At 41.6% G+C, this 10,854-nt stretch overlaps 1 protein-coding gene across 1 annotated transcript; it reads left to right on the plus strand.

The window, feature by feature from the left end:
• Nucleotides 1–1,836: 1,836 nt before the first annotated feature.
• Nucleotides 1,837–10,463, plus strand: LOC112671545 (stromelysin-1). Its single transcript, XM_025465799.3, has 10 exons — nucleotides 1,837–2,019; nucleotides 2,794–3,038; nucleotides 3,133–3,281; nucleotides 3,415–3,540; nucleotides 5,126–5,293; nucleotides 5,466–5,610; nucleotides 6,455–6,588; nucleotides 6,967–7,126; nucleotides 8,469–8,572; nucleotides 10,070–10,463. The coding sequence occupies exons 1-10, from the start codon at nucleotides 1,915–1,917 to the stop codon at nucleotides 10,168–10,170; spliced, it is 1,437 nt and encodes a 478-aa protein (XP_025321584.1). The 5' UTR covers nucleotides 1,837–1,914; the 3' UTR covers nucleotides 10,171–10,463.
• The last annotated feature ends 391 nt before the right edge of the window (nucleotides 10,464–10,854 follow it).

The following is a 10,854-nucleotide window of genomic DNA, read 5'->3' on the forward strand; positions in this document are numbered from 1 at the left end:
GCTGCTAGGGTTCTTCTGTTTAGAGGGTAACAACTTCTGCCTCACTCTATGGAGCCTTCCCCGGACTCTGCTCCCTTAGCTATCCAGACATCAGTGTGGATGAGCACTTCCCCGATTTCAATCAAGACAAGATCCACATTCTTTCCCCTAAAGGAACGAATGTCTTTAGATAGAATCTAGTCTAAAAACAGATGCTTACACTTGATGCTCAACCCCTGGCAAGTAGCCAGCAGATAACTGGACGCTGCCAGGTACAGGGGTCTTACTACTTCTCTGACACATGTTGGAGGAGACCTTTCCAGCGTTCATTCAGAAACATACAAAAATACAGCAAAAAAAGGAAAATGCACAAGAAATGCAAAGGCAGTGAGCAAAACTTGCATTTGTTAACTGTTCATTTTTATTAACCATTTCACTGGGTTTCTCATTCCTGGGTGTTCTGCTCCTCAGCAAAGAAATAAGCAAAGAAAGAAAAACCTGAGTGAGGCGGCAAATAAAAAATGTTCACTTGGTGGACATTTAATAATTGCAAGCTTTGCTCTTTCCAATTTGCTTTTCTTTCTCTTTTTCTGATTAAGGGAGGCCAAGCAAGCGAGGGAGGGGCGGGTGGCAGGCGGCAAGAGGATGATAAAACATTCAACCAACTCCCTTCCCTGGGGATGTCTCCAGTCTTCCCCACAAGCATTTGTTCCTCAGTTGGGGCATGGGGGTGGGGAGCGACGTTCTGCTGGGCAAGAGACAGGAGGGAAAGGGGAGGAAGGGGAGAGAAGGGAGTAAAAGGAAAGAGAGAAGAGAAAACAGATAAGCACTCTGGGAGATAATTCAGGGTGGTTTTTTTTTTTTTTAAGTTCAAAGTAGGGGTGCCTGGGGGGCTCAGTTGGTGAAGTGTCTGCCTTCAGCTCAGGTCATGATCCTGGGGTCCTGGGATCAAGCCCACATTGGGCTCCCTGCTCAGCGGGGAGTCTGCTTTTCCCTCTCCCTCTGCCGCTCCGCCTGCTTACTCTCTTTCTCTCTCTCTCTCAAATAAATAAATAAAATCTTTAAAAAAAATAAAATTCAAAGTATCTACAAATTTGAACTGAGGGATGAAGGAAAGAGATTGAAAGAGAATTTTGGTCCTATGCATGATCAACTCCACCAGTAATTTCCAGGCGGCCATCAGAGATCTGCCACCTGCTCATAAATTGGGCACAGAATGAAGACAAACCAGAAGAGAAAGGTTACACCTCCTCCCCTTCACAATCTTCCTTCTGTCCTGCCCATGAGCTTTCCCTCCTCAACAACTAACAAATCCAACCAGGAACTAATAGCATATATTTCAAATCAAGGAATCAAAAAATAAACTCTTCCTTCCAATTTTATTCTAGATGTATTTCTTCTGTTTTAACAGAATCTAATAGTATAGACTTGAGCTATGTAAGCACAGCTTTTCATTTACTTACATCTCATTACATTTGATTTTAAGTTTATTTTCCTTAAAATAAAACTGCATTTAAATCTTCTAACCTATTCTAACTTTTTACCAGCTCAGCTTTCCTCTTCTCTCAAACATACAAACATAAATTTTCTAGTAAATTCTGGTCACTTTTTTTTCCATAATAAAAAAAATGCCCCAGTTTTCTTCTTACAAAGACAGGAAGCATTTCCTGGAGCTTAATCACTGTTATGATTTGTAAAATTGGAAAGGTTGAGAGAAATTAGTAAAGTAGGTTGTATCATCCTACTTTGGATTTGGAATTTTGGACATGGTCCTGCTGCCACTCGGATGAAAGCAATCATGAGTCAAGCTGCGGGTGACCTAAACCAACACTGTCGCCCTATAAAAGTCAGGGCTCCAGAGAGTGCATCCAGGAGAAGGTAGGCAGGGAGCAAGGCACTACTAAGACGTCATAGAGCCAAGAAGAGACTGTGGAAATGCAGAACCTTCCAGCTCTACTGCTCTTCTGTGGGGTTGTGTGCTCAGCCTATCCAGTGGACAGAGCTGCAGAGGATGAGAACAACAACATGGAACTCACCCAGGTAAGTGATGGACACATCCCCACATGCACTGGCAGGGCCAAGTGGGAAAACCATCTCTGCTTTCCATTCACCCAACACTCGGGATGCTTGAGGCTGACTGTGTAGGAGCCGTTCAGGGACCGAGGGCTATAGGGTAAGGGATGTGGACAGTCTTCTATCCCACCGTGCAGCCTCCTCTCACACAGGAACAAAAAAGGCCAGAAATATTAGGTGTTTATTTAAGATTGCAACCACTGTGGCGGCAGCGGCACGGGGGCTTGAAGTGCAGGAGTAACAGGTGCAGAGCATGATTAAACGTACCTTGGTTGGAACTTCTTGAGGCATTTTAATCCAACGTAAGTTTAGCTAGATATTTATATTGCTAGGGTCGTGTTTAGACGCAGGCAGGGATTTGTCCAACATTTTTCCTTAAGCCAGGTCCCCGTGAGACACATAAAGTAGAAAGCCAAGGGAGTTGAATAAATGTGCTTGGGATACACAATTATGCCCAAAGAAGCCTATTTGCTCTGTGCTCCTCCTTTAAGTTTACTAGATACTTATCTTGATTTTCTGCTTCATTTTCATTGCTTTGGGAGTAGACTAAGTTCTGGTTACAAAGATAAAACAGAAGTGAGGAGGAGTCTGTTACTGAAGAATTGAACAGAATATGACATTTATTTTGATTTCAGTAAACCAGAGGAATACTACAGACAGATTAAGTCAGCAGTTGCCATTTACTATAAAAGGCTAAAAATCATAAGTATGACCTGAAAACTCTACTTATTATCCTATTAGCAATACCTAGAAAACTACTACAACCTTGGGAAAGATGTGAAACCATTTGTCAGAAGAAGGAACAGTGGTCCTGTCGTTGAAAAAATCCGAGAAATGCAGAAGTTCCTCGGGTTGGAGGTGACAGGGAAGGTGGACTCGGACACCCTGGCGATGATGCGCAGGCCCAGGTGTGGCGTTCCTGACGTCGGTGACTTCACCACCTTCCCTGGCATGCCCAAGTGGAGGAAAACTCACCTTACTTACAGGTAACGGGTCCACAAAGGTTTTCACATAATAACGACATTTTAAAAATTATGACCACAGGAGAAAATAATAACCCATTCCATTTTTTTCTTAAAGAATTATGAATTATACACCAGATTTGCCAAGAGATGCTGTTGATTCTGCCATTGAGAAAGCTCTGAATGTCTGGAAGGAGGTGACTCCACTTACTTTCTCCAGGACTGATGAAGGAGAGGCTGACATAAAGATTTCTTTTGCAGTTAGAGGTAAAGGAACAAAAACAAATAAAACATGAAACGCATCCATTTAGCTGCCGTTGTTGAGGGAGCGGGAGGGTGAGGGATGTTCCAAAGAGATCCTAATTACCTATATTTCCAATAAAAACATTTTCTCTGTTAGATCACGGAGACTTTAACCCTTTTGATGGACCTGGAAATGTTTTGGGTCATGCCTACCCACCTGGGCCTGGCATTTATGGAGATGCCCACTTTGACGATGATGAACAATGGACAAGCGATACATCAGGTTAGTTACACAGCTCTCAGAATGATTTTGGTGGGTGTTTTTTTTAGATTTAGAAAATTCTTAATAGCTAAGAATCTTTAAGAAGCAGGCTTCCCAGATTTTCCAAATGGCTCAAGAGTTAGTAGAATATATTTTTGTTTTAACCATTTTTCAGATATCTAAAAAGTTTATTCTCTGTCTTGATCAGCATAGTATGGAAACATCATTAAGTACTTCTTTGATGACCACAGCTCTAGTGTGGGTTAGGAACATCATTAAGAGTATTTTCTCATTATACCAAATTACAGATATCCAAGGGATGGTGCATTGCATTAATTCTGCACTAATACAGGCGCTTGATACCACTTGTATCCCATTGGGGGAAATTTCTTCTTTACTCTTCAAAATGGAGATGAGAATTAAATTTCAGAAACTGAGTTTTCCTGTTTGGGTTTTTCTGGTAAATCAGCATTTTACTGTCTCTAGGTTAACAAGAGTTTCAATGGACTTGTTCTGAAATAAAGCACTAGCCCCCAAATACAATGTCCAAATTTTTTAGATAGAAGAACATTTCTCAGTTCTTAACTGTATACTTTGAGGATTGGCTTCCAAAGTTTTAAAACAATTGGCTAAAAGAAATAATATAACTTCTGAAATTTATTGGGATTTATAATCAAAACACAAATAGAATCTCTGTAGACAGTATGAATGTGACATTAGTGTTAGATATATTTCTTTGTTTTAACTCAACAACTTCTTACTGCAAAGTCTCTAATGAGGACTTTCTAGGATCACAAGTTACATGTATAATGCTTACAAAAGTAAACTTAGCATGTCAAACATAATTATCCAATAACTTCCAATTTTGAGCATTCTGGGTTTACTTATTTATTTTTATTTTTTTAATTTTTTTTGGGGGGGGGGTTAAATAATATGAAGGAAAAAATACGAATACAGCTAGTGTTTGTGTGGCCAAAATCTCTTTTGTGACAAAAGCTAGGCGTGATTAGGCATGCTATGTTTTAGGCCAATCTTGAAAACTCTATGACAATTATCATTACTAATATTTCCAGACCCACTATATGCTTAATAATAATCTTGAGGTGGAAAAATTATGCAGGCAATAGTCCAATGGAAAATAATAGGCATATGGTTGTTTAAGGATTTCAGAATTGAGATGAATAAATTGTGATTCATTTAACTGAGACCATAACTGGCAAACATTAATATGCTGAAACAGTGTTTAGCTTTTCGTTGACAAATGAAGAGAAATATTTATGGATGTGCTAAACAAGTGGTTTGGTTCCCTTCCAGAATATAAGAAAAGGGACCTGGTTCTCAGGAAGTAAATAAGAGCCTGGGGCAGGAGTGGGGGGTAGGTTGGACATGGCTGGATATTTTGTCTCAAAGATTGATTTCAAGAATGAGCCTTGAAGAACACTTGGCTTTCCATGAAGAGTATAATCAGCTGATCAGTTAACCAAAAAATAAGGCAAAGAAAAGCCTGTGTACTTCCAGGAAGTAAACTAGTATAACACACAGAGGACTTAGGGGATATACACGTGTTTAAGGATGAAGTAACTATTATTTATTATTTCCTACTTAGGAACCAATTTATTCCTCGTTGCTGCTCATGAGCTTGGCCATTCCCTGGGTCTCTTTCACTCGGCTGACCCTAGCGCTCTGATGTACCCAGTCTACAATGTATTGGCAGATCTGGCCCGCTTCCATCTTTCTCAAGATGATGTGAATGGCATCCAGTCCCTGTATGGTGGTAAGTGATGCTAGAAAAATCAGGCATGGTAGCTTTGCAGTGATAGTCTTCAGGAAAGCTTTAAAATGCTGCATAAAGCATTTGCAATGCATTTCAAAGCACCCTGAGAGTGTATGGGTCGCTGTCATCACATTTCTCCTTCTGTTTGCACCCCTACATCTGTTCCCTTTAGGACCTCCCTCTGATTCCTCCAATGACCCCGTGGTGCCCACGGAATCTGTGCCTCCAGGACCTGGGACACCAGCTGCATGTGACCCCACTTTGTCCTTCGACGCAATCAGCACCCTGAGGGGAGAGTTCCTGTTCTTTAAAGACAGGTCAGACCAGAAAATTACATTTCTCTATCTATTCTTTTGGTGTACAATGCTTAGAAAGGAGAACAGAGACTTAATAAAGATTTTTAAATATTGAAAGCAAAAATGTTTTCTCTGAGCTTGAAATCATTGAGATCTAGTGCTTCGCCCTCTACATTCTCCTAAAAGTGTCAAGCTCTTTTTCAAAGACTTGATTTGATTCCTGTCCTCTTATTGTTGTTTCCAGTCACTATAAGCCGGGCTTGCTCTTCAAACGGCTCAAGTTGAACGTCAGAATCAGAATTTTATCTTGGTCTCCTTTAAAAATGGCATCAGAACAGCATTACATTTAATCAATTAATTTACTCACAGCTGGATAAATATGCCCATGATAACACATTCAAGCTGCACAAATAGGAAGAAAGTGAAAGGCAAGCCCTCACTGCTCTGGCACTGGGTTCCCCAGGCATCCCCCCCACCCATCAACTGCTAAGGACTCTGTACATACTTCCAGAATCACCCCAGAAATACCGACATATACATATGCATGTACACACACCATCCACCTATTTGAATCTGTAAACGATGTGAGGACAGCTACACTGGTTTGCATGAATTGCTAATTATTGCACAGTTGGGTCGCCTTATCTTTAGAAGAAGCTGGTTTGGAATACTCTGGCTGGAGGTCCAGTGCAGGCTTCCCAAGAAAAAGAAGATATTTTCCCATTGGCGATATCCCTAATTTCTGCCTGCCTTCGAGCCTAGAACACAAAGGGGGGAGGAAGACGGGTGAGGAAGACAATGAGAAAAATATGCTAAAGGTGAAAATCTGTTTTTCAATTTTCATTTCCCTTTTTATGTATTTCAGACATTTTTGGCGAAAATCCCTCAGGACACTTGAACCTGGGTTCTATTTAATCTCTTCATTTTGGCCATCCCTTCCTTCAGGCTTGGATGCCGCATATGAAGAGACTAGCAAGGATATTGTTTTCATTTTTAAAGGTAATTATTAAATAATTTCTTTAACTTGTTGAAATAAATGCTTTCACAGGAAAACTGAATAGGACTTGAATTTTCTCTACTATGACAAATCGTGTCTCCTTCATTATTCTAAGACAGTGAAAAACATCTGGGTCTGGTATGATTTTATTTATATTTTACAGATAATAAAAATGCACATAGGAATATAAATCACTCAAAGTTGTAAATTCCCTCCTTTGATTTGTGTCCATTAATTCAATCTGCAAATTTTTGTTAGAAGCCCACTTTGAGCTGGGGATTAAATCTTCACTATGAAAACAAAGGTGCTGACAAGTATTTTCTAAAACTCAGACTCGACTGTTATAAATTCAGTGTGACTCTGAATTATTTTCTTAACAGGAAATCAGTTCTGGGCCATGAGAGGAACTGAGGTACAAGCCGGTTATCCAAAAGGCATCCACACCCTGGGTTTTCCTCCAACCGTGAAGAAAATTGATGCAGCTGTTTTTGATAAGGAGAAGAAGAAAACGTACTTCTTCGTAGGAGACAAATACTGGCGGTAAGACGTGGTTGGGATGGCTTTGTATGAACCCCATTAGGGAAATTATCTTCTCTTCCCCCCCAAGGAAACCTGCAGGTCACTCTCAGCGTGACCTCTCTTCCAGTATGAAGGATGGGGTCACACTTGCTTTCAAAGGCAGCAGCGCTGGTCACAGAGGCCTCTGCCTCACTTCTGCCTTAAGCCTGTGAGCAGCAGGCAGGAGCTTCCTGCTGGAACTGCCCCACCTGCCTGAAGGGCCTCTTCTCTCCTCTGCCCCCAGCCCCCACAAATCCACCCCCACCAACCCACTCACCTATCAAGACCTGCCTCAAATCCCACCACCCTGTGGAGCTCCGTTCCTGGACTCCAAACCTAGATGGGCTTGGATTTTTTTGAAAGAAGCCTCAAGAATCCAGGCCACAAGTTAACATTCCTTTCCCATGGACTCATCACCTCTGTGGGTATTTGCCTCATCTTCCCCACTTTACTAGATGATTCTTCAGGGCTTCCCTTAACCTCATGCTCTCATTAGTGCTGCCTGTTTCAGAGGATGATGAGCAAGAGTGGTCCAGTTTTATGGCTAGAACCCAGGACTCACAGAGGCTAATTTCTGGGCCATCTGCCCAGACGACTGGGTGGACGAACCAATGTCCAGTCAGTGAGTCTGAAATACATTCACTGTGCTTTCCTTATCTCTGCCTTTTCCTAAGAGGCTGCCATAGGAAATCCAGATGTGCAGGGTAGAGAGGACATATACGAGCTAAGTGTGGTAGAGAACTTGAAATCTGTATTTGAGATGAGTGAGCCAATTCATCTGTTCATACCTTCATGTCTTTGCGATAGAAAGATAACTAATGTTCTTTCTGTCCAGACTTAGATGTATGATAACAGACAGCATCTGCTGGATCAGGATGTTACCTCTGCTCCTGGTGGAGATACAGTTCTAAGAAATAAGTTTGCAATACCATTAAAGGCACATATTTCTGTAATACTTAATATGTTTGGCATTTATTTGTGGTGCTTAGGAAGCTTACTAGAATTCTACATTAAACCAAACATGACTTAAGAATTTCAGTAACTTGATCCCTGGGTGGCTCAGCGGTTTGGCACCTGCCTTTGGCCCAGGGTGTGATCCTGGAGTCCCGGGATTGAGTCCTACGTCGGGCTCCCGGCATGGAGCCTGCTTCTCCCTCTGCCTGTGTGTCTGCCTCTCTCTCTCTCTCTCTCTCTCTCTCTCTCTCTCTCTGTCTATCATAAATAAATAAATGAATCTTTAAAAAAATTTCTAAAAAAAAAAAAAAGAATTTCGGTAACTTGGCCTCTGTGTGATGCTGTGCTTTGTTTCTTTTACTGGATGCAGATTTGATGAGAAGAGACAATCCATGGAGCCAGGCTTTCCCAAGCAAATAGCAGAAGACTTTCCAGGGGTTGACTCGAAGGTTGATGCTGCGTTTGAAGCATTTGGTAAGAGGACATTGTTTTGTTGGCAATGGGTTGCTTGAAACATTGTATGGTAGCAGAGGACAATTGGATTAATTTGTAAGACAGAGTTTCTCTTTTTTAAGATTTATTTATTTACTTGAGACAGAGAATGACTGAGGAAGAGGCAGAGGGAGAGAAACTCAAGCAGACTTCCTGATGAGCACAGGGCCCAATGCAGGGCTTGATCTCATGACCTGGAAATCAAGATCTGAGCCAAAATCGAGTCAGACGCTTAAGAGACTGAGCCACCCATGCGGACCATGTAATGACAGATTTTCTTTAATCAGTTCCTTCCTCTCTCCCAGATTTCAACTTACTAATTCCATACCAGTTATATGACCACTTCATATAATACATTGATTTGAATTATAAAGACAATTAACACAAATCTCTATTTTGAATATGCAGAAAAAACCCGAAGTGCTCAAGTGTCACTTCCTTACATCTAGACTTTTCAAATTACCAAGCGGGTATAAAAATCCCCTCAAGTGAAAAAAAAAAAAAAATCCCCTCAAGTGGTGTGGCCAGGTTTCACACAGGCTGGCTTTCCCTTCCACTCTATCTTGCTATAACTACTCATTCCCAGGGAGATTGCCCTGAGTCAGTCACTGCCCACACTGGTCAGTTGTAAATAATTGCTTCTTCATGCACCCAAAGTTTGAAAAAAGTAATTTTGGGGGGCACCTGGGTGGCACAGCAAATTGAGCATCCGACTCTAGGTTTCAGCTCAGGTCATGATTTCAGCATCGTGGAATGGAGCCCTACAGCCGCTCTGTGCTCAGTGGGGAGTCTGCTTGAGATTCTTTCTCTCCCTCTCCCTCTGCTTCTCCCACTCATGCTCTCTCTCTCTCTCTCTAAAATAAATAAATAAATCTTTCAAAAAAATAAAAATGAAAAAGTTATATTTTTTTCCTGCTCAAGGCTGGAAGCTGGTGATCCTTATTGAAAGGTAACCCAAGCACCATAATGGCAGAGCCATAAATGGCTCTCTGGTGTTCTGAAGGAGTTTCCATGCTTCTCTGGGACCAGAAATGACCCTCAGGCTGTAATGTGAGGAAAGGGGAGGAGGACTATTGGGGAAAAGAAAATAAAGAGTTCATAGTATCCAAAGAAGAGTTTTGTCTGACTGGAAGCAAAATAACCTAGTAAGTTGAGCCTGGCTTTGCCTTTAGGCAGTGCTGGGAGGCTGTCTCCAGCCTTTACTCACTGAGTGACCTTGGGCAAACATAAGTTGACTCTCCACTTGCTTATCTGTAGAATGGAGTTAGATATGCTTCCCTCATAGGATTATTGCAGAAAGAAATGAAAAGACAATCATATGGAATGAAAAGACAATCATATAAAATGCTTATCATTGTCCCTGCACATAGTAAAACTCTAATCACTTAGCAATTTTAATTATCTATTATTCTGAGTTTTATATGTTGCCAAATTTATTTCTTTGAAAAAATATCTCATTTCCCTTGTCCATGTTTCCAGGGTTTTACTATTTCTTCAATGGATCTTCACAGTTGGAGTTTGACCCAAATGCAAAGAAAGTGACACATGTTTTGAAGAGCAACAGCTGGTTGAATTGTTGAGCTGCTGAGATGCACAACACAGTCATTTGAAATGAAGCTAATAAGTCTTTACCTAAATCTTTGTGAATTGAGCTGGTTTGTTTTCTCCTGCATGTGTGGTGACTGACAGTATGAGGGTCACCTGCGTGTCTTGCTGGTCAATTCACATTATTATTGGACATTTGAGCATGCTGCTGAGCTGGTGCTTTGATCACATGGGATAACTTCCACAGAAGGGGAAGCACTCATGTGCAAGACCAGTGACTGTATATAGACTATTTACTTGTTATTTAATAAAGAGAATTGGTCAGTTATTTTATTGTTTTGTTTCAAGAACAAGTTGTCCTCAGAAACCTGGGTTCAGGGATCCCTGGGTGGCGCAGCAGTTTAGCGCCTGCCTTGGGCCCAGGGCGCGATCCTGGAGACCCAGGATCGAGTCCCACGTTGGGCTCCCGGTGCATGGAGCCAGCTTCTCCCTCTGCCTGTGTCTCTGCCTCTCTCTCTCTCTCTCTCTCTCTCTCTCTGTGACTATCATAAGTAAATAAAAACTAAAAAAGAAAAGAAAAGAAACCTGGGTTCAGTGTGGACTAGACAGCAGACAGCCCAAGATCATTGACCGACCAGTGGTGTTAGAACTTGGGTCTCCATGGCTGAAGCCTCACAATGGACTCGTCCAGACCTGAAGACAATGTATATGTGCCCTTG

Source organism: Canis lupus, chromosome 5, assembly GCF_003254725.2.
Source record: "Canis lupus dingo isolate Sandy chromosome 5, ASM325472v2, whole genome shotgun sequence".
NCBI classification, from domain to species: domain Eukaryota; kingdom Metazoa; phylum Chordata; class Mammalia; order Carnivora; family Canidae; genus Canis; species Canis lupus.

Excerpts from the sequence above, each read along its gene's own strand:
- LOC112671545 (XM_025465799.3), top strand. The coding sequence starts at position 1,915 with ATGCAGAACCTTCCAGCTCTACTGCTCTTCTGTGGGGTTGTGTGCTCA. Across the intron at positions 5,294-5,465 it reads CATCCAGTCCCTGTATGGTG|GACCTCCCTCTGATTCCTCC; the intron begins GTAAGTGATGCT and ends TGTTCCCTTTAG. Across the intron at positions 5,611-6,454 it reads TTCCTGTTCTTTAAAGACAG|ACATTTTTGGCGAAAATCCC; the intron begins GTCAGACCAGAA and ends TATGTATTTCAG.